Source organism: Aythya marila (genome assembly GCF_965140915.1).
Source record: "Aythya marila genome assembly, chromosome: 1".
In the NCBI taxonomy this organism is placed as follows: domain Eukaryota; kingdom Metazoa; phylum Chordata; class Aves; order Anseriformes; family Anatidae; genus Aythya; species Aythya marila.
In genome coordinates this window covers 31448914-31476357 of record NC_139042.1, presented here as the reverse complement: position 1 = coordinate 31476357, position 27444 = coordinate 31448914, and the positions used below count along the sequence as shown (strand labels likewise).

At 36.8% G+C, this 27444-nt stretch overlaps 1 protein-coding gene across 3 annotated transcripts in view; it reads left to right on the top strand.

The window, feature by feature from the left end:
• Positions 1 to 27046, top strand: part of AKAP11 (A-kinase anchoring protein 11) — a 43745-nt gene extending 16699 nt beyond the window's left edge. The window contains exons 5-12 of one of the 3 annotated variants that reach the window (XM_082765462.1): positions 203 to 328; positions 1220 to 1484; positions 1950 to 6606; positions 9002 to 9157; positions 13620 to 13703; positions 14449 to 14495; positions 16476 to 16636; positions 22088 to 27046. In XM_082765462.1, the coding sequence (XP_082621588.1) occupies positions 203 to 328; positions 1220 to 1484; positions 1950 to 6606; positions 9002 to 9157; positions 13620 to 13703; positions 14449 to 14495; positions 16476 to 16636; positions 22088 to 22234 (5643 nt within the window). In that variant the 3' untranslated portion in view covers positions 22235 to 27046. Of the gene's footprint in view, positions 1 to 202; positions 329 to 1219; positions 1485 to 1949; positions 6607 to 9001; positions 9158 to 13589; positions 13704 to 14448; positions 14496 to 16475; positions 16637 to 22087 lie in introns of all 3 variants that reach the window. The other 2 variants (XM_082765461.1, XM_082765463.1) reach the window with 2 other exon arrangements.
• Positions 27047 to 27444: the final 398 nt, after the last annotated feature.

Here is a 27444-nt window from a genome sequence, read left to right as displayed (position 1 = left end):
AATTATTTGTGGAAAAGAGTTTTATACCAGAGCTCAGGAGAGTAAGTAGAGAATAGAGTAATAAATAGTGGATAAAAGAGAAGCTTTACCAAAAGTAGCAGCTGTTAATATTTGGGGAGGATATGAGATCAAAACCTCTTCATTATTTTTCACTTAGTTTTTTTCACTTCATGTTCTCAATGTTTTCATATATGAAAATCAGGAGTTGGCAGCTGTTTCTGCAGAGCTTCCAGATGTTCTGAAATCGCTTCAGTTGTGCAAACTAAAAGAAAACGAGGTTGTTTTTCTAAAAGATGTAAAGAAGACCTTGGTAAAAACAAAACATCAGGTAAATATTTTGTTGTCTTCTGTGTCTGAAGTACAGAGTTATATTGCCTTAAAGAGGTATTATTTGGCCTCTTAAAGAGTTTAATAATATCATGCTTTGTTTAGCTTGTATTTTTGGGCTGCAGTAGTATTAATGTTACATTTCTGTGTTTTTGTTTTTGTTTTTTTTTGCTTAAAATGAATGTTAGAAAATCTCAATTGTTTTTTTCAAGTACAGTTAAGTACCTGTATTATTAACTCAAAATATCTACAATGCTGATCCAGTCCTTTTGCTCAACTATAGTCCCTTTTACTGCCAATTTGGAAAGAAGGTGAAACTTGTTAAATTGACAACTCTGCTCTGCTCTGCTCTAGCTTACATCTTCTGCAGACTTCCCCCCTTGAAACAGAGATGCCAAGAAATTATGAGAGTGTCAGGTCTTCATAAAACTCAGTGGGTTCTTTTCTTCTCCAGTCACATGTTGTTAAAGCAACTTTATGCAATGTTGCCTTGCATGGTAAAATTAAATCATGTTGCATACAAGTTTTTTTATATATTGAAACATATAATCTGTAAACTGAAATAATGTTCAGCACAAACATGCTCTTGAAATTCTGTCTTTATGGATTTTTTAACACGTGTGTTCTTTAAATAGATTCATGACTGCATATTATCAGGGTTGTATTATACAACCTCTTTTGTCTTATAGCAATGACTTATTCAGATTGCAGAGGTCATTAAAATGCCAAATGATTTTAACGTCTAAATTTTTAGACGTTTATTTTCTTAGCTTTAAAATACTTGTAAATTGTTTACTGTTCATAAAATGTGTTGAGGGAATCTGTTGTTATTCCTGACAGTTGAAGTTATTCAAAGATTGTTATACTGGTTTTCTTGTTGCTCTTTTTCAAGAATCAGCTTCCTGAAGTGCTTTGTGTGATGCGACTGTCTCCTTCATTCCCAAGGATCAAAGCAGATTATGTATTTACCTTGCTGAGCAAGTATACCACAGGCCTAAGATACGCAATTGAAAAAAAATCATTGCAAAAACATCGAACAGAGACATCCCGTACAGAAGATGATGATACTAATCAGTCAGTCTCTTCAATTGAGGATGATTTTGTCACTGCTTTTGAGCAGTTAGATGAAGATGAACCTTCAAAGACGCAAAGTGTTGGTAAGTTATTGCATGCTGTTGTAAGAATTTTAATTGAAATTTAGGCTGTCAGAATGTTATGAGAAAATAATGTAAATAAATATATATTTTTTACATTTGTATTTTGTAAAGGGGTATTATACAACTGTAAATTTAATTTTTGAGGCTGTTCTTTTCACAACAGTTTCATAAACCAAATCATAAACCAAAAATTCTAACCTCTGTGTCACATGCAGATAAAATAGCATCTTGTTCTACCTTGTGCTAAAAAAACAAACAAACAAAAAAACAAAACAAACAAAAAAAACCATGAATTTCAATCGTTAGTATAATAGGATTTGGAAAAAAATATTGCTTTAATTATGAAAGATGAGTTAGTGTATTGTAACAATTGGAAGTCCAGCCGTTGCTATCAAAGTCTGTCCAAAGTGTTCTGCTTTTCTGTATAAACTCTGGGTTTTGAAGCCGTTGTTTTTTTCTTTTCAGGTACATGCAGCTTTACTACTCGAAACCATCGAGATGCTGCTTCACAGACCATCCCTGCTCAATGTTTAGAAGCTGTTGACTCAAAGACCTCTGTGGGTTCTGTACGTCGAAAGTCATCTGCAAGATCTTCTGCTTTGATTGATATTTTGGGACTTAAGGAAATGTCTTCAGTAAAAAATTCAGTTACAACCTCAATTTCTGATCCTTGGATACAAAGGAGTTTCTATAAGCCATATAATCCTTCTGATCAAGGTGTTAATTTGTTATGTAAAACGCTGTTTTCCTCTTCTCCAGCTGAATCCTCAGAGTCAGATTGCTCCAGCCCAAGCCCCATTATTTTCTTAGATGAAGAAGGATATCAGAAAAGCTTGAAAGCAAAGCTCCAGCTACCAAAAATTCCAGTAGTGAAAGATGGTATAGAGGATTCAGACTCAGAAGTCAGTGAATTTTTTGATAGTTTTGATCAGTTTGATGAACTAGAACAAACCCTGGAAAAGTCTGGTAAAGCTATTAGGGATCCCGTCCTAGGGAATCCCTCCCAGAAAAGGAGGGCTGCCCATGAACAACTGTGTTCTACAAGCATTACAATGAATCCTCAGAAATTCAAGTTTGATCGTCCTACCCTCCCAGCCAATGTAAAGAAACCAACTCCTCGCAAACCAGAATCACCATACAGCAGCGTTTTTGATGTCCCTGATTCCCCTCGCCCAGTTAAAACATCGGGGGAAGAGAACGGGGGCTTGTTCAGCCCTATTAGATCATCGGCGTTCAGTCCGCTAGGGAGCTGTGGTTCTTCTGAATGCTTGTGTCGTATGAGTCTTGGTGGAGACGAGACAGGTCAAAACCACCCTGATGCACTTTATAATACTTACTCAGAATATGCTGATAGTGTTTCATTTGAAATACTGGGTTCTGTTTTTCATTCTGACTCTTCATCGGAACAAGTATGTGCAGGAAATGATTCCAAATGCAACAGGATTGCTGTGAAAGAAGAAGGTCAAGCTACAGATCTCAAAATTAAAACTAGCAAGGAGCCAGATAAACAAGTGAAATCTAAGCATAAATCATCAATAATTCGAGATAGCATTCAAAAATTTGCAACTGAGTTAGTTGAAAAAAGTTTTGGCAGTGCTTTTAAGGACCTGCAAAAAGGTGTTTCTTCATGCACCAACGCACTTTGTCACTTGGCTGCTAGGTTGACTTCTTCGGTCTTTCAAATGGCTTTCTATGAGATTGGAAGACGGAGAGCAATCTCCCTGAAGGAGCGTGCCATTAATGGGCTAGCAAACTTTTTGGTGAGCGAAGCTATAACTGGTGCTTTGAAAGAACTGCGGCACGTGAAGAAGCAAATATTTACCAATACTGTTGCACGGTTTGCCGCAGACCTTGCTGAAGAACTTGTGTTTGAAGGAATCATGGAAGTATGCCAGTTTTCATACCCCTCGACACCTACAGTTGCACAGCCTTCTTCATTTGATTATGAAGACAAGGTGGTGAGATCCTATGCCAGAGATCTGTCTGAATCTGTCATTCAGGAGGCTTTTATTGAGCTATCCCAGGTTGATGTGACCTTCACCACACAAGCAGCCATCAGTGTTTCCATGGACAACATTAAATATGTGAGTGCAGAAAGTATGTTAGAGTCAACACGGACTTCCACGTTTTTGCCAGATTTTAATGACAGGGTAGCACTGAATCCAATCCAAGATTCCAAGAAAGAATATACAGTACAGCAAGCACTGTTTTGTACCTCTGGTGTTGTAAGTTCAATACCTGTGCCCTTAGCCGGAAGAGCTCTTTGTCAACATCAGTTTTCCTCTGATGCTTATAAAGCAAAAGTATGCACTGCTCTGAATTCTGATAACAATATGAAAGTGTACAACGACTGCTCTCATCCATTTTTCACGAGCAGAAAAAGAGAGGAGGAAGTCTCTTCTTTCAGAAATATATACCTAACTTCAGATCAGAATCAAAGTACTGAAAATAATCCATTGCTCTTACATAACCAAAACGATACCAAACAATCAAGTAACATGTCTGGAATAAGCACTAATTCAGAATTAACAAGTGGGTCAAAAAGCATTAATAGTTTCTCTGGAACTATGGTAGATGTGATAGTAAATGAGGCTTATGAAGCCATAACCTCATCTCGGGTAACAAAAGCAGTAGAAGAGTACACAGAGTTTTTGTCAAGAAAAATAGTAGATAAAAAAACGTATGTGCAATGTACTGGTGAAGATGTCCCCAAGAATATGTTTGCAGATCAGTTGGCCAAATACATCATAAAACAATCTGTGGATGAAAGTAAAACTGTGTTATGCAACGCTGGTGAGAATTCGGCATGTAATGTGGGCTCACAGACTTATGCAGATACCAGTAGAAAAGAACAATGTGTGATAAAGAAGCAAGATGCTGAGAAACCAAGTAATGTTTCTGTAGTTGTTGAACAACAACAGATGCCTTTGAATAATCCCTCTAAATTTCTTCTTACTCCAGCTAATTCGGTTCAGTGCGTTTCAGAATCTAAAGATTGTTGGCAGGAACAAAAAGGACACAGGTTTTCAAAATCGCCACCGTCTTGTTCCACTGTGACTTTTGCTAGGCTTGTTCTAGAGGACTTTACTGATGCAGGAAGCTGCTCAATGACACACTTAAACAAGCCCTCAAAAAATCACGATATTCAAAAACCACCAGCGGGACCTTTGACTTACAGGCAAGCTGATTGCTTTCCGCATGCAAATAGCTTCTCTTCAGTGATGTTCGGCAGTGAAGATGCTTTGCAGATGGCTGATAAGTCGAGTATCAAAGATGGAAATAGCAGTGTAATGCCTGACACGCCCCCGCCAACTCCTTTAGTACCGTGTCAAGCTAGTTCAGAAAGAAACCTGAGAAAACTATCAAAGAAACTCAAGGGAGAATTAGCAAAGGAATTTGCACCTGCGACGCCACCTTCTACACCATACAATCCATCTGTTGCAGGTTTGTCTGAAAGTGAACACGGCTCTTTGGAAAAGGAGGAATTTATGCTGAAACTCATGCGGTCACTTTCTGAAGAAGTAGAAAGTAGTGAAGATGAAGATCATTCTGAAAAGGTTGCTGAGAATGAGGAACATTCAGAAAAAACTATTCAGTATGCAGATAACTTAGCTAGTCAGATAATTTCAGTAGCGACTGAAATGGCTGCTTCCCATTTAGATGATAAAACAAATGAAAGAGAAGCTGGTAGACAGGTTCAGTTAAGTACGCAAAACAAAATATGTGGATATCCAGCGTTTATAAATACCCCAGAAGAAACGTGCAGCTCTTTATGGAATTATGCAGGTGATATGGCAGGAAAAGTAATCAGCGAAGCCAAGAAAATGGTGAAATCAAGGCATTGTAAACTGTTGAGGTTGAAGCGGGTTAATTGTCAAGTGGATTGCCTTTATGTGAGAAAAGATGATAAAGATTCTAGTTCAAAGGAGTGGTGTGGTCCGGTGCGGGACCAGTGTCTTGGTGAGAGAGATTCCTCTGTACTTTCTTTACCACAAGGTTCAGGCACGATGGGTTTGACTTCCAAGTACCCAAGCTGTGAAAGTGTGACGGATGAATACGCAGATCACATAATTCGTATTTTGAAAAGAGAAGGTGGTAACCCTGAACTGTTGATGGATCAGTATGCTAGCAGACTTGCTTACAGGTCCATAAAGTCAGGCCTACGGCAAGCTGCTAGGAAAACGAAATTGAGATGCAACACGACGGTGTTTCCTGGGCAAAATGCACAGGTAAATGGTAAACTGGAGCTGATCAAAACAGTGAATAAAGATGCAGCACAGCAAGCAAAAAGCAGCATTCATCACTGTGAGGAGCAAACTTACGAAAGGGGTATTGGCGCGCAGAGAACAGATTGCACGGAATTGTTACACTTTTCAGAATCCCTTGCTTGCAACATAACTAGTGATGTCAGGAAGAAATTGAAAATATCAGGAGCATGTTTACCAAAATCTCTGACAGATTCCTGTCTATATGAAAAGACTGAACTTGAGGAAGTCACAGGAGATCTTGTTAAAATACGAATTTCTAGAACACTTCTTCCTTTCTCCCCCAGTCATAAACTGTATCATAGTACGGGCAGTTTAAATGAAAATGGCTACAGTGAAGGCATAATTCAAGCTATAGAACAATATGCTAGGAAGGTAGCAGATGATACTCTAGAAAAGAGTTTAGAATCTGCTGTTCTCCAGGTGGCTGAAAACAGAAAAAATGGGGATAGGCTTTCATATACGGACAAACTGTCTCCTTTTTCTGGAACTGTCTGTAGATGCTGCAGTATGAAGGAACATCAGTGCTGTACCGAAAGTGCATCTCCTCACTTACCTGCGCAAAGTTCCTCCTTTCCAGTGAGGCATTTTCTTCATTCTAGATTGGGTGGTGCCTGCCAAAAACCAAGAGTCTTGCACCTTGATATTCCCAAAATCCACGTTGATGTAGAACAGAAGACAGTGTTTCCTGACAAGGTGGCTCCTGCAGCTGTTGAGAAAGCAGAGGGAGAGCTGAGTTACACAAGCGTGACAGCTGACAGTGGAATTGGACAAGATGGAGTCAGTTTTGCTGAAAGCCTTACTACTGAAATAATGACCTCAGCTATGACTAATATTGGTCAGGCAGTTAACATAAGGTAATAATAATTTTTCTTGTTGCATTCTGTACCAGAAAAAAGGGCTGTTAATACAGACATAATGTATTTCTAGAAGAAAAAATTCCCAAGTACAAATTTTATGTTCAGAGTACTTTCTTTCTATTCTTATGGTGATATATAAATGATTATATAAATATATATATAAATATATATAAATGGTAGAACAGTTTTTTTCCACCTGTGGGAGCTTGAAACCAAGATTCCTATGTATATCAGCATGCATATGTTCCAGTAGCTAACTAATAATTGGAACTTAATATTTCAACTTGAAATGATGTTATTTTACCTACAGTAGAGAAGAGCGGACCTTACGGGTTTTGTTGCTGTATGAGCCGTGACTGAATCCAAGTTTGTTCCCTACCTGTACTTCATCTTCTGTACTGAAAAATAAAAGTAATTTATTCTGAATTATCAGTAGAACCAACTTTTGGTGCTGTCCAGACTGGACATTGCTTTAAAGTACAAAGGGTTTACTTTGCTTATGATTGTTAAAATAGTATCCTTATTATTGGAAGAAAAAAAAAATCTTAAGACACTTATAAAACAGTAACACAGTAGACAAGAAACTGATGTTCAGATTTCTGTATGCTTAGCGAAGGCTAATTTACCATTTCCATACTAACTTTGGGGCAAACAGCAACTCTTTCTTAAACTGCAGGGATCAAAATGACTGGAAATCTACCTTTTGGGTCCAGGAGCCATTTTTACATTGTTGGTTATTCCAGTTCATCATAATACTTACTTTCCTACTTTGTAGGGGGTGGGGAGCACAGAGTTCCTCACGGTGGCAGAGGATTTATTTTCCTTTAGTTTCTAGAGGGACATCATGATGAATAATAAAATAGACCTGTTTATGTTTAGTGGCTAAAGACTGCAGCGGATCTGAATTCATTTTTTTTCAAGGTTTGACTTGAAACTCACACTAAGCTTCTGCCTGTAAACAGCAATGGAAATTTTTGTTCTTTGGGAGTAGTGATAGGCAGAGCTTTTGCAGAAAGTAAACCCCATTTTAATTTCTATGGTCTTTTCAGTAAAAGCATTTAATAACAAATTCTGGTAGTTTACAAATGCTAATAAACTGTTCAGTGTGGTGCAGCATATGAGGAGTTTGGAACCTTAATCAGTGTGTAACCGAAAGAAAGCAGTAATATGTTTTTTTTAATACCCACAGTATCAGAGATGGTACTTGGGTTTTGAATCACTTCTTAAAAATATTGCTTAAAACTTTTAGTTAGAATATGACAAGAGCATCTAAAATGCAGTGTTAGGATAAGTATTGTTTGTTGTAATATCTGTGACAAGGAGGAGATACTAAGGATTTAACATAGCAAAATTTACAAATGCTTTTTCCAGCATCATCCAGTGATGTTTCTTGAACCTTCTGTGTTGCCCAGATGGACTGTGATTCAAACAGTCAAATTATTCTGAGCTGTATCTTTGCATGCAAAAATTCATGTTTACTGGAGTGAAGCATTAACAGTGGTGTGATTAGGGCTGGCTTTTTAAGTTGTGGATGTTACAGTGACTGCTCACTGTGGTGGTAGTAGGATGGTCATTTTTCTTGAGCTTTCTACCACGTCATCTACATCTAACCACGGTTTACCCATGAAGGTTAGCTCCTAACTATATGTTTTCATATTATAACTTCTTTTTAAGGAGTTGAAACTTCTTTAAAGTTATGAAACTGGGTCTTTTGAAGGATCTTATAATGGCTACATTTATTGAACATACCTGCTTGATTGTTGTTTTTTTTTTGGATTAAAAATGTAAATTCATTTCCCGAGGAAGGAAAAGTCATGTGTTTCTACACATACTTGAAACAGGAAGACAAGTCTTTATCTGTGGAAAGACCCTTTTTCAGAAATGAAACAATTCTAACCTGTTAAATATCATTGTGTTCTTGAGCAATTTGCCCACAGTAGCAGACCACCTTGCTGGTAGCAATGAAAGCAAGGAGGGGAAAGAGTTGAACAGTCCTATGGTGAGCAATTCCAAAAAATGTTAATTCTTCTGCTTGAAAAGCATACCTTGATCTACAGTCTGTAAGACTAAAATGCGTAGATGGTAAAACTGTTCAATGCTTCATAGCAAATAATCTTCGGAATAAGAATTGTGTGTGCCATTCCCTCTGCCTTCTAGTAAAAGAGTTACAAATAGCAATCCATGATCTAAGCCTGTTGAAGTTTCAAATTGATTTAATTGCTTTATTTCTTATTTTGAGAACAGGGTACAAATTAATGGATACCCTTTACACCCTTTTATTTTTATTCCCCTTGGAAATTAGTATCTTTGCAATAACGTTAAATTTCTGTAAATGAATTAACACGGATTGGCATGAGATGTAGTGATGTTTTTGTCTTAAATTTTTGTTTAGCTCTGCTGGAAGAGAAGGATTTCACTCTGTTGAATCTATTGTTAGCCAGCAGATGAGCCTTAGTATTGGTGATGATAGCACTGGCAGTTGGTCCAATCTAAGTTTTGAAGATGAACATCTTGATGAGAGCAGCAGTTTTCTTCATCTCAGTGACAGGTAACTATGAATATATTTGTACAGTTAAACATTTATCTTGGCATCAGGTAACATGATATCAAGTGGTTTTCTCCAGGGGGGTGAAGGAAAAGATCTTATTTTGTCTTCAGTAATGACCTTTGTGTTAAAAATGACTCTAATGTGTTTGAATCTGATTTCTTACTAGATACTTTTTTCTTGTTCATGAATGTTAATACTATATGGAGTGTAAAATACGTAGACTATGCATTTTCACTTACGTCAGGGAGTTATATCAAATAACACTGTGTGCAGCTTAAATATTAGCAAAAGATGCAGGTATTGTTAAAAACAGTCACCACACATAAAGAACAACTCGGCAGTAGTGTTGTTTATTGTGGTCTGGATTTAAAAATTAATGTGCTTTATGTAAATTCATCTATCCTTGAAAAGAAGAAATGTGCTCTTAGTTTGCATGAGGATTTTAAGCAGCTATTTTTAGGGGTTGACTTCTTAAGCTGTTGTAACTGATGTTGCTTGTGCACTGGTGTGTTACTAACCAGGAACTTACAGGTGCATAGTGTTGGAACTTACCTGTTTGGGATGGTAAATTTTTACACAAGAACTGCTTCTGCACTTCCCTGGCTGATTGGTAGCCAGCTAAATTAAAGAAAGAACCTGAAAAATCGGCAACATCTGTTCTCAGAGGAAACTATAGTGAGTCGTGGCCCTAGCTTTTGCATAGGCAAGGTATGAGGAGTGAGTAAGTTTAGTTTTGCATGAGGGTTGTAACACTTACATAGAACATCCAGCACTTCTCTTGAAGAACAGTAGAAATGGGGAAGGGCTTTTCCTTTTTTTAAAAAAAAAAAATAAAATAAATATTTGGTACTAAAATGAAACTACTCAAATGTTTGCAATATTTTTGTTTTACTTAACCGAGTATTTTAATCCAACCAATACTAAAACTTCTTAGTCATACAACTAAATACTTTTATGAAAGAATGCATTGCCTTAAAGTTATTTTGATAATGCATTATCTATTGAACGAGTGAAAATTTGACTTACGTGATAAATTTGAACTATAAGGAAAAAAAGATCTAGTGTATTGGCAATTAGAATAAATATGGGTTAAATAATGCTGTGGGGAAAAACGTGCAAAAAAATACTCTGGACATTTAGTACCCATCCTGTTTTTATTATCATTCCCCAAACATCTTTAAATGGAAAAAAAAATAAATCTAAAACTTTAAAGAATATCTGTTCATTAGGAGAAGAATGACCTATTCTGGGATTTAACCTGAAGAATGGGGGGACGTAATCTGGATAGCAAGGTGTTGGCAGAAGAAACTGGCATGCACAAAATTATTTTTTTTGAAAAACTGCTGTGGATTGTTAACAGCATGCATGTGTTTGGCAGTAGGTTTTAGCAGGTGGAAATGAGAGGATCTGGGGTTATTGCCCTGAGCAAAAAGACATGGAGGGGGAGACCTTCTGTAACAAAACAAGCTTCACTAATAATGCCAGTTGTGGAACAGTAATATCTTGATAATCTTCTCAGGAAATAAGGAAGTGTGAGGCAGTGATGAAGATTTACTCCTTTTACTTCTTTTTAAGCAAACTTTTTTATTAAACAGGAAAATAACTTTGCCATCCATCATGCAGTTACAATAGTTGAAAGTGTGTTTTCTTTTTGTGTGTGGGGTCAGGACCATCTATTTTAAAATATTGCACTGATTATATGTAACCCCTGACAATTTGAAATATTTAAAGTACTTCAGTTAACTTTGTTCCCTTGGCAAAGGGAACATTTCTTAAGGCAAGCCATTTTCTCGTATCTGAGAAGCTGTCCTCAATCTTGTGCCATCCTTGAGGTACGAGGTAGCATTAGACTGATTTGTTTGTAGTGCCAATACATTATAATTGAGTAACATAGTGCACAGGAAGCAAGTTTTACTTGTGCAGAGGACCTGCCTTTTCCCCCAATATTTTCAAGGCCCTTTGCAGTATTCAAGGGATAGTGGCACTTGAGACTCCTTTAGCTAACGTTTTCTACATTATCTTCATAATAAGCTTACAAATTCAATTAATAGTAGTTTGAAATTTGTGGAAGACGGTCTGAGACTTCTCAGAAAACATACCAGTACAATCTGCAGCAGTCCAGTTCAATTTAACTGCCTTTGCTTTACTTCTCTCAGAGGGGGGGAAAAAAGACATTTTTTGTAGTAGCTCTGTTGGCAAAGTCCATGCTCTGTGGGTCTCAGGTCAATGTAAAAATTGTACTTCTGCACCTCACAGAGGATTAAGCTAACTGTAAGCAAGGGAGCAAGACAGCTTGGAAAGAAGCTTTATTTGAATGGAAACAAGAAGGAAAGTTTGTATCATCTGCTTTGCATTTCTAATGTTGGCAGCTTAAGGTTAGAAATAGAAAAAAGCTTAAGACTGTTGTTTATTTAACATATATAGGTATAGGCTTAGGCTTTTCCAGAAGATGAATCAGAGCATCCAGATGAGGTTATACTTCAGAGCAGACGTCTGTAGCCTTTGGCTGTATGCACATAATACAAAATCTTGAAGCAGATGAACAGAGTTACAGATCCCATATATAGGGTGTGTGTATATTTATACGTATATATAACTGAAAGCTTTTCTTTTGGGTACTTCTTATGCTGGCTCATTTTGAAGAGCAGCATGAAGCATTATAATGCCTTTTTCTGTTTATTGCTTGTTCTGTCATCGCAGATCTTTATTTTCAAGATTTACTTTGTTGTAAGATGCTGAACTAAAAGTGACATCAAAAAAAAAACAAAAAACAAACAAAAAAAAACAAAAACAAAACACCACAACCTTCATATGTTGCCATATATAACCATACGATCCTAATCTCCTGGTTAAATACAATGTAATTTCAGACCAAGTTTGACCTCTGTAAAATAGATTAATGTATCTAATCAGAAAAGTACTGTGCGTGAGGTCATTCTGTTAGCTTGCAAATACTTTTTCCTTTAGTCTGAGAACTGGGACAGCTTTTATTTCTACTTCTGCTAAGCTAAAACCTTCAAAGAAAGAGCCGGAGTGCAAAGCGTTGATACCAATGAATTGTGTTAAATCTCTATTCTATATATGTAATTCAGAAACAAAATCAATATTAACTTTTACTGTGGTACTCCTAATACAGTAGCTTGAAAAATGTTCTTAAGACCAGATTTGCATTTTCCATGCAAATCAAACCAGTAATTGCAGATTCTTGGTAACTGCCTTTAGTGCTTTTTCTTTTTTTTAATTGTGCATTTTAATAGGTTGGCTTGCAGTTCTAGGACCAATTTTATTTGTAAGCTTCTGCTCTTCAATTTTCTTTATTTTTTTTCCCCTCAGTTAGGGTGTGTGTTCACATTGCAGGCTTGCTAACCTGCTGTTACTATATGGAAATCAGTATTGAAGCAGGCACACAGGGAAGCAAAAGACACTGACAGGTGATGCTGTTACTGACAGCTTCTTGAAAGAAATTAGTATCTGGCTCTTGAAATGTTCCTTTCCACCATTTCTTGTTTTAAATTTGATTATTTGCTGTGAGTGGGATGAGTGGGAAGGAAGAGTTTTGAGCTGAAGAAAGCATTTTCTTACAGCAGTTCCCTGGAATTGCAATGTGGCTGGTCATACCATCTACAGTAGATAATTTGTACTTATCACAACATGCTGGTTGTCTCAATCCTATCCCTGGAAGACTTCCAGACATGCTTAGGGGGAGGTATGAAATTGGGAAGTGGGAGATTTAATCCTATGAGTAACACAGTTTTGTACGAGAGCACAGGGCTAGCAAATTAACTGCAGCGTCTAAAATACACCAGTGTAAAGACACTGTACATTTTTTCAGTTCTTTGCATCGACTTGAATGTATTCATGGAATAAATGCAATGTGCTTGTGAACTGAGTAAATTAATCTTTTTAGTCTTAGATTTATTATTGATTTATAAAACAAAAATTTAACTTAAAGACCAGTATTCAGAATTCATTTTTTAAAAAAGTATTTTTCTGATTTATTTTAAGAATTCCTTCTTATCCAGCTGTTGGAGATCAGTGCTGGGCTTTTGAAATGAGAAGGATTTAATTTGTGCAGTTTTCTTCACAATACATAATACTAGGAACTTTTAGCTAGCCTTTAAACACATATTATATTTGTAATCCATATTCCTGTGAGTAATAGCACTGAATTTTTTGAGCTTGTATAAATGACAAACAGTATGCTTAGGCCTGAGGACAGAATTACTGTTAGCACTGATCTGGAAAATTAATGAGTACAAATTAATACTTTCACCTGTGTACAGAAACTTACCAGTTTTGCATTGGTATGCAAATTGCTGCTCTGAAGTTCCAGCTAACCTGTTTAGGAAGTTTGAGTGCTCGTGTTAAATGTCTTGTCAAAGCAGCTCTGAGGAAAGCAAAGGTTCTAGTTTGAGCTATTGTTCTTTTCTAGTTCAGCTGTGTTCTCTTCTTCTCCTGGCAGTAATGGTAACAGCAGTAGCTGGAGCAGTCTTGGTTTAGAAGGAGATATGTATGAGGAGAATTTATCCTTTCCAACATCAGACAGGTTGGTTGAGTTGAGAAACGTAAACCAGATGGGTTCCTCATAATTAATGCATGTAATCATCATTTTTGGGAAAATAAGAATATGGCACATTTTTTAATGCTTATACATTATTCACTCTCCTCTCACTTAATCACTATATGATTTTTTCATTAATTAATCCATATTGAATGGTTAAGTGTTGCTTTGCAAAATGATGAATGTGTTCTGCTTGCAAAATGACAGGTCCCATTTATGCATGTTTTTGCTTGCGGTTTTACAAATTTTTAGATTTATTTTTTTCATGCAAACTAGAGCTTGCTTCCTACAGGATTTCTGTTTTTCTTTTACCTAGTGGAAACTTTCAAAATTGCTTGGTGAATGATTTTTGTAGAACACTTACCATGCAGCAGCTTTGAATAACCTATAGCTGTTCATACCTGTGATATAAGATGGCTCAACCTTTTTGCATATGAAGCAAAACTAAACTGTCCTACTTAATTAAAATCAACAAGTTTTCATCTCATTCTAAAAGGTCTCTTCTCATGTTTCTCCTTTCCTCTCTTCCTCTAAGAGCAAATCTCATGAACTCCATGACAAATCTATTTCCACCATGAAATGGTGTGAGAAGCAAAGCTTCTTTTCATCGTCATTTCTTAATTCTTCTATGATCTTCCTGTCCTTTACTGTTTAACCTTCATTACAGTCTTAAGATTGACTATATTTATTGTGCATATATTAATATTTTTGTTATATTTTAAAAATACAGTGATGGAACAGACGATAAAGATGAAGACACCAAGGATGCTGTAGAAGGTAATGTCAGTTCCAGTGTACACTGCTGTTCTTGGCCTGTGCACTTGACATAAGTTATTTTTGTTTATTCTTTGCTTTTGTAATCTTCAAAACAAAATTACAACCCTATTAATCCGTATTGATCATATCATATGTCAGTCAAGCATTGGGATATTTTCACAGACTAATACCCTGCAAACACTTGTTAATGCACTTGCTAATTCAGCCTTTGAGAAATGCTAGTCTCTCACTTTCAGATAACACACGTATTTAATGTATGGTAGTGAACACTGGTCAGTTTCTTGAAAGTATAAATTTATATGCATAGCATATCTTATTTGTGAAATATATGATGAGTGATGGCAGTGCATCTGCATGATTGTTTGAGACATTGAAAAAGTCATTCATACTGACCATAGTAAGCTTTGAAGAGTGTTTATGAGAAACGATGCAAAAAAATTGGCATTCTAGCAAATGTATTGAATCCTTTTCTTAGTGAAATACAAAACAGGGTCTGTCTGGACTCCTGTTACAGCTTCTTTGTTTTCAGAGAACTTTGCACTGGTTCTAGTCTGAGTGAAGTGCAAAAGATTGTTAACTCAAGTGAATACACAGTGCTTTCTGTGTTTTGGTTTCTCAGTATGAGGCTGATCTTAAAGTAAATTACAGAGGTTTTCATTGGTTTTGCTATATTCTGAGGATAAAATAATTTCAAGAAACCTCTACTACCTGTTTACAGTGGTTGTTCAGTCACGTTGCATGTCTTCAAATGCAACGACATAAGCAGAAAGGTGTGTGATTGTATGTGTATTTTAAGCTCCTGGGAGACTGTACTGGTTTAAACCACATTTCTTGACTTTTTTTCTGTAAATTAGATCTTCCTGTGAGGTATTAAGGCAATAACTGAGTCATTGAGTGTGTCTATCCTCAAAAATTAATTACAATTAATATTTTCCGTTGTGTAGGTTTAATCTAGGCTGTCGGTATACTATTGCTTTTTGTTTTTCCTGACTAACAACAACAACAAAAAAAAGCATCTCAAATGATCAAATTGCTTGAGGAAAATAGGGTTTAATTTTATTTCTTACACAGTTAGTGTCTCCTGTAGTTCAAGACACTGCTTTATACTGTATAGTGGATTTTCTAGTGACCATTTCTTCAGTGTGATTACTTCATCTTGGTATCGTTTTGAGAAGACTTCTGTTGCTTTCATTGTAAGACCATTTAAGTAGTATTCTGGGTAGAAAAACTTTGTGTGTGGTCTTGTACATTTGGAAGATATAATTATGTCAATATCTAGAAGGTCTGGCTTTGTCAGAGCTGACTGTACCTTGTTTCTCAAGTGGTTTGAGACAAAGTCTTGTCATTCTCAAATGCACATTTATTTTATAAAACTAAGAAACATATCCAAATTTCCTAGTGATATGTTACCGCAGTGCTTTCTGTGGAGTTTAGTGTCACTAATTTTTTTTTTAATCGGTTCTTTCTCCTATAAATGTATTAGATTTTGGGACTCCTAGACCAATACTCTGTTACTCACCAAAAACAAACTTAGGTTGACAGTTAGGAGCATGTACATACCTTATGTACTTCAACTGTAGCAACTTGGTTGGAACAGTTAGAACAGCACTATAGTTTGAAAAAAATCAGGAAATCTGATTAACTTTATACAGGAAGGAGTTGTGAAATACAAACTAGAAAATTTATTAGATGAAGGCAGAGAAAAAACAGCAGCTGGAAAACTGAAACAACTGAAGGATGTGAGACTATTACTGTTCAGTTTGAAAGGTGGTATTAAATTCAACTCATTGTCATTTGGAACATGCATTAAAGCTTAGATTCCTTTTAATACTCACATGTTTGTATTCAGTTGTAAAATTTTGCCCTTCATACTCTCTGTCTGTATTAATGTATTTAAGATAATAGTCTAATCAATGAACTACACAGACTTTTTGAAACAATTTGAGCCTGTAGATTTAATGACTTTATTTTTAATGTTAGGTTTGGAGCAAGTAAAAAAGACTTTAGCCATAGTAAATATTGATCTGGAACCAAATCTAGTGGACCCCCAGCTCAGAGCAGCACTCCAGTGGCTGGTAGCTTCTGAAACAGAGGTGTCCGATCTTCACTTTCATGACACTGCTACAGGAGAATTTGTCCTGGTAAGTGCTTTGGTTTGCTGGACACCGGGGGAGAGGCGGGAGGCGGTGAAAGCAGGCTTTGCTTTGTTTTTATTTGCTACATCAGCCATTGAGCTTTTCCAATCAAAAATAATGAGGTATGCCAGTGAGGAAAATCATTATTTAAATCCAGATAGGTCAAAGTGGAACAGGCTGTTTAGTCTGTGCATGTACCGTAAATAAAACAGCATTAATCAAAGCTGAGCTATCTTGTTTCACAAGTTGTTTTCCTAGGCTTACTCTGAGGAAGATACAATTAGAGCATTTTTGTTCAGTGAAAAATGTACTTTTTCAAGCACTTTTTTAAACTTAGCATTTAATTGACTAAAAATTGAAACTTCTAATTTGAAACTTCTCATTTCTGAGAATTTGCTTATGCAAATGGATTTGTAATGTTATGTTCTGATGTACTGTCTCAGGTTTTATGCCAGCAAATGCACATTTTCTTACCAGAATGAGATTTAGATTCTAATTAAGTATTATGTATGTTTTTATTCTGGAAGCAGCTGCAATCAAAGCTATTAAGAAGGCTCAATAAGGCGGTTTCATTTTAGGTGCCTTTGTTTTGGTTTTAGAGATTGAATTTTATGTGACCAAAGAGAAAGCTGAATGTAAAGGAATTAGAGAAGATTCAGGAATTTGCATCTCTTAGGGAAAGGCCAAAATTTTGGCATACCTGCTGACCTGAGAATATTTCCATCGCAAGCGTGATAGAAACTTTGTATTACTGTGAATCATAAAATTTATTCCTTTGTGATAACACACCAAACTGTACATGATAATCCAGCATTTACCACATATTAGCTATTTTTTTTTTTTTTATCTTCTGCCAAGGAATTAATTCAACTTTGCATAGCTACTGAAGGCCTAACTAAACAGCATTAGAGACAACACCTGCATGAGGTTGATAGGAATGATAACTTCCCAACTATTTTTATTTTGTGACCTTGTAATGTGTGGAAAAGTTACCACAAGTTAAAAATGTGGAGAAGTTAAATGTTAAGTCAAAAGTTAATGATTCCATTAGCATGCATTTAATAATGAATACCTAGGCAAAAACAAATAAATGTGTACAAGTATCTAAGGAAGCTAAAGCTTGCACAGAAACTTGCTACTGAGTCTTCAACTTGGTGCTTAACCAAAACTCAGATCAGTATTTCAGGAGAAATGGGGTGTGAAGGGAAGTAGAGGTCAATATTACAGAATACTAAAGGCTCCCAAACTTAGGTGAATGTTTGCACCAGTGGTGCTTAGTTACTGTAGACTTGTGTTAAGAGTGTGAAAGGTATCTGAAGGTCAGTCTGGATCAGACGTGGGCTGAATTTTCCTAAGGCTGGTTTCTCCCTTTCTACCTGTAGAAAGTCCGTCCAGAAAATAATGCTGGCTTTCTCTTTTGTGTGCGTAACTGTGTGGTGTATGCATGTGATCCTGGGAGCACTAAGTCACAGAACCACAGCAGGGCTGAGGTTGGCAGGGACTTCTGGAGGCCATCTGATCCAACTTCCCCTCTGCTCAAGCAGGGACACCCAGAGCAGGGTGCCCAGGACCACATCAAGGCAGCTTTTGAAGATCTCCAAGGAGGAAGGCTCTCTGGGAGGCTCTCTGGGCAGCCCGTGCTGGTGTTCTGTCACCTGCACAGCACAGAAGTGTTTCCTGATGTTCAGAGGGAACCTGCTGTGTGCCAGTTTCGGCCCGTTGCCTCTTGTCCTGCCACTGGGCATCATTGAAAAGAGCCTGGAGGTGGCCCCTTTGCACTTTCCCTTCGGGGATTTATAGATCCACCCCCAGTCTTGTCTTCTCCAGGCTGAATGGTCCCAGCTCCCTCAGGCTGTCCTCACAGAAAAGATATTCCAGTCCTTTATTCATCTTGGTAGCTGTTGAACTTCTTACAGAATGGCCATGTCTGTATCTTAGTGGGTGTGCTGGAACTTGCAGGGGGCCCTCGCCAGTGATAAATAGAGGGGAACGTTCACCTCCTTTGACCAAACTCAGCCCGGGATGCCATCAGCCTTCTTTGTAGCAAGGGCTCATTGCTGGCTCATGCTGAGCTTGGTGTCCACCGGGGACCCCCACCCAGGTCGTTTGCTGCAGAGCTGCTTTCCAGCTGGGTACCCCCAGCATGTCCTGGTGTCTGGGTTGCTCCTCCCCAGCTGCAGGGCTCTGCAATTCTCCTTGCTGATCTTCACAAGGTTCTAATCTGCCCAATTTTTGTATTCTTATTTAAAATGACCCAGAACTTTGGGAAATAACTTTTGGGGCAAGTTGAAATATATCGCCTCTGCTCCTTTTCTGGAGGTTGGCATGTTTGGCTTAGAAGTATTTCTAATTCTTCTGCAACTTCTTACCATCGTAACTTTGTAATCTGCCAACTTACTCTTTGAACTGATGCCTAAAAACACATAGGAAAGTATCTGGAAACCATTCTAGCTACCCTAATAAGAGAATATGCTGAAAAGAGCACTCTGAAAGATAAGCATCTGCTGTGTGTAGACTCCTTTAAAAAAAAAAAAAAAAAAAAAAAAAAAGAAAAGAAAAAAAGTAATGTTCTGCTACCTGACACAAGTAATAAAGTGATACAGAATTAACACCTAAAAAATAAAAACATAGGATCTTCAGGCAGGCAATAGTGCAATCCTGAAAAAAAATATACATTTTTAATAATTGATTCACTTGGTTTTACATATTAATTTTTCGTTCTCCAAGTGCAGTTATGTTAAAATGAACTGAAATACTGATTTTTCCCTTTTGGGGCAGAGAAAGATTACCTGGCTTTTATTCTGTCCCATTTCCCAGTTGTAATGTGTAACGCTGTCTGTCTACAGACCTGTTTATGTCTGGGCTGAATTGCCAAACCCCAGAACACCGCCTGTTATTGTCAGTCAGGCTCAGCATCTTTCCCTCTTTCGTAGGGTTTGAAGGAAAGTGCAGAATTCTCAGAGCACTGTCTCTGAACAATCTGTTATAGGAAAGACTAGGATGCATACAACATCATGTGATCAGTTTTTTAAATTAAAATATATTTAAAAAAATATATTTAAAAACTGAAGTCTATTTAAAAATATTAAAAAAATATATAAATTTAAATAACGAAAACTTTCTGAAAGGATGCTTGTAACTTTAATAAGATCCTTTAGAAAGGTCCCTCTGTTCTTTCAGGATTATAATAATAAAAATGAGATATTTACCAGTACAATTTAATAAGTCTTATAGTTAGGCTCACGCTGGTGATCTTTTGACCCAAATTGAGGTTCTTAAATTAGTAGTCATTCTCGGTTCTGTTGCTAGTAAAGCTAGACAGGTACCTCCAGAGGGCACTGCAGCCCAGCAGAAAACTGAACTGACCTCTACAGAGAATCTTTCCCAGCTATGTTTTTTTTTTTTTTTTTTTTTTTTTTTTTTTTTTGATCATCTCATTGCTATTTTGGCAAGGTACCTCAGTTATATAAGGAATGAACCTGGGCTTTTTAGATCACATTGAAAATAATTTTCACTATAAACAGTTGGAGGGTTCTGGAAGGGAAGAAAGACTGAAGAAATGCTTCTTTAGAGTGGGATAATGAGCCACTAATGTGATGTGGCTGTATGAAAGATAAAAGTACTACTAGTATATATCAGGTTAGGTATTACTAGCTGATACTGGATATAAACTCTTCAATGTTCATATTATGCTCAATAAGGCAGAAAAGTTAATTACCTGTGTATGAAACAAAATACATTGGTTAGGACCTAGTACAAGAAGCTGGTAAATTAGAGTAGATAGGTCTCATTTTTCTTTTTAGGAAGCCTCGACAATATGGATATGCAAGTACCTTGAAAACACTGAATTTTTAATCAGTGTGTATCTAGCTGTTGTAGGATTTCTGGTGTCCATCTTGAGTAAACTCAGTTGTTTCATTTGTGTGCTGGTAGGAAACATCAGACATAAAGAATTGGTGGGATTAAACTTTGATTTCAATTAAAACAGAAAGATAAGCGAAGCCAGGTGCTTGCTCTCGTCTTACCGTGATGCTATCTTTTTCTTTAGGCAGAAATTTTAGGCTGTATTTGCTTAAGGAGGTCTTTAGACTTTAGCCAAACCTCTCTGGCATAAGAAAAAACGCTATCCTTTTATACACCATTTATAAAATTGCCTGTTGCAGATTATTAACTCTTGTTTAATTGTGTATTTCAAATGTTACAAATAATTCACAGAAATAACGACAGAGTTCAGTCTCTCTTATATATAGAATTTATATGTAGAATCTGTGTTTTAACTGCAAAAAGTTTGTTTTCAGTATATATTCAAGATTAGAGGATTCTTTTTTGCTCATTCAAATTAATGCTTGCTCAGGAAGCTAACTGTTTTGTAGGCAAGCCAGTCCTAAAAGCATGTATAACTAAAAATACAGACTAAAATGTTCAGTGTCCACACTGTTCCTGCCAGTTCCATCACCTGCCTTGTTGCAGTTGGAATATCACCTAGGTGAAGTATCTGGGAGAAGTTGTCTTCCTCTTCATTTCTTTCCTAGAATTTACATATTTCAGTCTGACAGGTCTTGGGGAAAAGAAAAAAAACAACACCATGAATATTTCATTTGGTAGCTGTGGAAGCTATATCACTGACTACTGTTTATGACTTTTGAAAACTTAATTTATAGAATATCACTGTAAGGGCTATAAAAACCAATAAAATCCTACCATTGCAAAGAATAAGGTGAATGTCTAAATTGTCTTTATTAAACGCAGCATTGATGGTGATGCTGCAAGCTACCAAGAATATATGTATTTTAAACTAAAAGATTTTTTTGCTCCTAGGCAAACTGACAAATCCGTTGTGTCTTAGTGTTGGCTTTCTTCCATACGTAGCTAATCTTGACACATCAGTAGAGGAAGTTTCTTGCTTGGATTCCTGGGTGAAAAAAATGTTTTAAGCTCCACCAATCTGTGTTCCCAAGTGGTAGTTTAACATAACCCTCACCTTTTCCTCTTCCCTAAGATGCCATAATTTCCCAGCTCTGAAGACGCTGTTTCCGTTGAGGGTAGCATCCGTACCACCCAAACCACACTATATGTTGTGAAAGGAAAATCCACATCCTTTTATTAAGACTGAGTTTTGACTTTTTATATGTGCGTTATTGGCATGGGAGGGGTGGCAAATGTCTTAATCTTGTGTTCAGAATTTCCTGTTTTCTGCAGGCTTGATGAACCACAGCCCTCATACCTGTGGCACCACATCATTTGAAAATGTCACTCCCTGCAGAAGAAATTTTAGTGAAAACTGCCCAAAAGAAAAGTGCTTGATCCTTGAGGAAGTTTTTGTTTTTATAGATGTGGGAATAATGATTAACTTGTTACAACTGATCTCTTATGAGCTAATGTTTCAAGAATAACTTTTGCAACTGCTAATCAGGATGTGCTGGTCAAAATATTTTATGTTCCCTGTCTCCCCTTTAGCTTTCCAGAAGACTGCGAGAAAGGGATTGGAAAGTGGGAGATCTCTTGCAAGCAGTGTTGAAGTACTGTGAAATGATAGAGAAGGCGTCTGATGGAGAGCAAGCTCTGAATAAGTCTTTGGTTGGGTGGCTACTGGAAAATGCCTGAAAAAAAATCCAAAGATGCAACACTCTTCGCTTCATTCCTCTTTGAAAAGGAGATAGGAAGAACACAGATACGCAATGTAAAATCCAATTAATGAATGTTCAAGTAATTGTCAGCATTTAAAAGACTGAGGTGAAAGTCAAAATAGCTGTGCTGTGCTTTGTGATACTGTGCACATGGTATGTTTATTCAGTCCATAATCGATATTGTCCAGCCATGCATAACTTGTATTTACTGCTGTGTTCAGACCATTGAAATAGTTATGAAAAAAATACCTTGTCCATGACAGTAGTTGAGAGGAGACGGTCTCAGGCGTGATATTCAGGATTCCTGCTGTACCAGGATAGCCCTTTTTCCCATTTGTGTGTGCTGTATTTGCAGTAGGACTAAGAGAGTTTATATTCTAGAAAAATGCGTTCCAAAAAATCCTACTGCAGACAACGATAAAAATTACTGGTCTTGGCCAGGTGTTTTGTGCCCAAGGGCAGAATAACCAGGGGGAAAATTGTGGCTTGTCCAAGCAGACCTTTAGGACAGTCTGCTTTCATAGCTGCCTTTATCAGATTTAACTGCCTGTGAAGATGTGAGTCTGCTCTGAAATTGAGGTGCAAATACATGTTTTCTCTTGTTGACCAGAGAACTGGTAACTTGTGGTAGAAGGGCAGAGTGGGCAGCTGAGCATAATTTCATAAAACCTTCGGCAAAGTTTCCTGAATCTTGCCAATCGAGTTTAAATTGTTAAATTTCATCCTGAAGCTTCTTGTATGTGAACACTTTAACAGACATTAATGTTGAGTCTGAAGAATTTGTTTGTTGGTCTCTGTTGTGGTTTAACCCCAGTAGGTCGATAAGCACCCCACAGCTGCTTGCTCACTTCCCCCTCAGCAGGATGGTGAGGAGAACTGGAAAGGTGAAAGCGTGAGAACTTGTGGACTGAAATAAAGACAGCTTAATAAGTAAAGAGAAGCCGCACTCACAAAGCAAAACAAGGAATTCATCCAGTACTACCCATCGGCAGGCAGGTGTTCAGCCATTTCCAGCAAAGCAGGGTTCCGTCATGCCTAACAGTTGCTTGGCAGGACAAATGCCATGACTCCAAATCCCCCCCTTGCTGCCTTTACCCCAGCTTTATTCCTGAGCGTTATGTCATCTATATAGTGTGGGATATCCCTCTGGCCAGTTGGGGTCAGCTGTCCTGGCTGTGTCCTCTCCCAGCTCCTTGTGCACCCCCAGCCTGCTCACTGTCAGGGCAGCAGGAGGGGCTGAAAACTTCCAGACTCTGTGTAAGTGCTGCTCTGCAACAACAAAAACATCAGTGTGTTATCAATATTGTTCTCATCACAAATCCAAAACACAGCACCCTGTGAAACTCCATGAAGAAAATTAACTTTATCCAGGCCAAATCCGGGACAGCCTCACACACACATATGTTCAAAGTGGCAGATAGAATCTTTTTCCTCTGAGAATTTTGCTCATCTATTTGACCAGTCTAATTCTTTATTTCTTACCTTCCATATAAGTTTTCTCACCAGTAATGAAGAGAATTTTGTTACATTTTGAGCACTTCAATATTAGCAAGGAAGGCTAATTAAAACATAAAGGAGAAATTTGTTGTAAATTGATTTTTCATTTTTCTTAACTACCTTTGCTGATTTTTTTTCAAGGCACTTCTGGTCAAGTCGTTATAGCAAATCTAATGTTTCTTACTAGTGCTGCTGACTTGCATTCCTATCTGAAGGAAAATCTGGATTTTTATCCTGTGGTTTGAAAGTGCTTTTTGGGTTATGTTTGTTTGTACATCCTTTGTTTAGAAAAAGACACATGCTAGTAATTACAAGGCTGCCACCTCAAAATTCAAATCACTTGCAAGAGAATCGTGGAGTTCTGCTTATGTTGGATGAGCCACAGAATCCTAATGGCTTTGTCACAAGGAAATACACTGTTGGTATGTCGTATGACTTTCAGGGTTGGATCCTAAATGAAAATAAGTGAAGTCTCTAAATCTATTCATGAATTTTAGTGCAATATGGCAACTGATTCCTCCTGCCCTCCTAAATTACTCTAAGGTGTCACACTGGTAATCTCAAGAGCACTTTTCTTGCAATGTTTTTGTGTGTCAGGAAGGTATTCTGCTAGTCATTGAAGGTCTTTTTGTAGAGACCTGGGTAGTTCTAGTCTTCATTTGTCATCTGGATTTCAAAAGGGACCCTGTCTTGGATCTCAGAGTTTACCTTTCAAACTGAGGTAAAGATTTGTATATGCAAATATGTTCACACACGTGCGCGCGCACACACATAGGTATGTGTATGTATCTGTACATGTATTAGATCTCACCTATAGGAACATGCAACATAAATTTTTACTGCTAACTTAAAATTCCATGTTATTCTTATAGGTTATTACCTCACTTCATGTATCATTTCACTGATTGAAAGATTTATGTATGTCATTTGACAAAGACACAAAGACCAAAAAAAAAAAACCAAACAACAAAATTGTGCTGTTTTTCCTTGTTATAGGTAATTGACGTTAAGTGACAGAAATGTGTTTTCTCTAGAGCACAGAGGGGAAAGATTTTAATTTTTATATGTGGAGGATGGGACTAATGACAAATACACTTGAAGGGTTGTGCACATTTATTTCTTTATGTTTCTTCACCCTCCCCCAAATTTTCCTTTTCCTTCCCTCCCCCCCCTCCCCCCCCCCTAGGTGTAGCCTTTGACAACATTGACTTTCAGCTTTGTTCTAGACAAAAGTTTGGAGCCATTCTCTGGCTTTAACATTTTCCCTTTAATAGATCATTAATGTACTTGCATCAATTTAACTTGAAATTTGAAATGTCAAGAAGATCAAATACAAAAAAAAAAAGCATTCCTCGGAACTAATTTTAGCTTTGCATTTTGGTATTCCATCTGAAGTGAAAACTCATGACGTGAGGATACAATAGGGCTAGTACAGTGTTTCTGTACTTGTCCAAAAAGCCCAGCTGAGAAGTTGGTGAAGCTTTTTCTTTTTAATTGCCTTTTCTGGTTAAAAGGTGGAAGCAGATTGTGCAAATTTGAAAACTTAAAACTGTTCCAAAAGTTAATTAGACAATAGTTGCACTAAAAATGGTTGTTGTAAATGGAGTCATCTTTTCAGACTGGATCAAATACATTGCATAACTCTATTGATTGGTGTTAATGAAGAAGTTGATTTATTAGCCTGCAAGGAAAGTAACAGCTTCCAAATTACACGAGGAGAAAAGTTACAAAATATTTCATTTTTTACTTAAAACAAAACAATTTTCTACACAAATTGTTTTCAACTTGTATTCTGGATGCCTTGACTACTTTTCTTGGCTACTGAAATTGGAAAAAGCATAAAAACAGCCTTTCTAAATTATTATAATTGAATAATTTTAATAACCGTTGGGGAAACCTTACTCTGATTGTGTCTAACTGTTGCTGTCTGTCATATTAGTGACACAGCTGTTCTTTGCTAAAGTGAGTCTTAATGCTATTACTAAGTTTATTTAAAACTCCTGACCACAAATACAGAAGTGAAAATGAAAACTGTAAAAACATAGAGGACCACGTTTTGGTCCAGTTAAACCAGACAAATGTGCTTTATAAACACATAATGAGGTGTAGTTTTTTTTTCCTCTTGCATTTTTTGTATGGGAAACCTGACATAGTAATTTAATTTTAAAGAAAATATACAGTGGTGTTACTGTTCCATAAGGCACCCTCTCTTTAACACTTCATTAAATACATTTGGTGTTCTGAAAAATAGAACTGGTTTGATGTTTTGTAAGATACTATAGAAAAAGCACTTGGAAAATCATCCCTCTATAAATTAGCAAATAGAAGTGGCCATATTTAACATAAATCTAAACATTTGCAATGGAGTACATAAATCATACAAAAGTATGCATAAAGCCTAAATATAGAAAACAAGACAAATCCACATGCTAAGCTTAAAGATCTACTATCTCAAAATGAGGATGTGAAAAAGGAGTCAATACCACGTACTTGAATATAGTTTGCATAGTATGTTTGTTCTTGAGTAAAAAAAAAAAAAAAAAAAAAAAGATTGTGTAAACTTTTTAAAAATAATAAAATAAAAAATAATAATAAAAAAAAAAGCAAACACATAAACCCAGCAACCCACATTCCGAGACTAATTAGGTCTCCCCAGAATGGTACCAGATTTTAAATGTTTTCAAATACTACTTGTCTGGGACCTTTTCTATAAAGAGCCACATATTGTTGGAGATGGGAACACAGTAAGTACCAAACACTGTCACCAGCGCAAAAAAAAAATTAGTTTTACACAGGTGATTTGCAAAGATTAAGGAATGATTTTAGTGCAAGAATTCTGGCTTTTCAGCAAGAGCCACTACTGTCAAGCATTTACTTTACTTGAGCTCTGAAGAGGCAAGTACAGAGCCCAGCCACTGTAGACACTTTATTTTATACCATCTTTGTACATTCCTGTTGTATAGCTGGGGTTTTAGTTTTAGAGGGCCTTTGTTCTGTTGTAATGTCTAAATAGTATTTAATACTAAACTTTATTATAATTCGCTGGAACTGCTGCTTATTTGTGCAGTGTTAAGGTAATTCACAGCCCAGTTAGTGATGCAACTGTATACCAAAAGCAGTCTGAATTACTATAAATGTTTATGTAACTGTACTCAATGAATATGAAGGTCTTGTACTGTATAATGGTGATGAGTTTTGCCATTTTAATAACTATATTCAGTTTTCAGATTATGAACTCCAGGTTGCACTAAATTTGTTCTTGTTTTAGCAGTGGCTTAAAATAAAACATTTCACTGGCTTCAAGAGATCTGTCATTTCTTGTAAATTTGTTATTATTTTTCAGCTAAGATTGGTCTTGGTCAGTGGTTATGTGAAGGCACTTGAAGAACGAACTGCATAGTAAATAGTGCTAGTGCATCAGTAGATGGCATACTTCTTACAGAATTAAGTTGCTGTCCAGGAAGAATAGGAGAACGCTGTTTTACTGTCTTTGGGTTGAAAGGTAAGCACAAAGTGTCGGTCATATTAAGTACAGTTGCATGGGTTACGTTAGGAGATAGTAGACAAGACAATAATATCTCAGTGTAAGTAGGGTGTGATAACCAATCTACCTCAATCTCATCCTGCCTGAAAGCTAGGCCAAGGAGATTGGCTTGATATTTCCACGTGAGCTGAGTTTGGTCTTTGGCA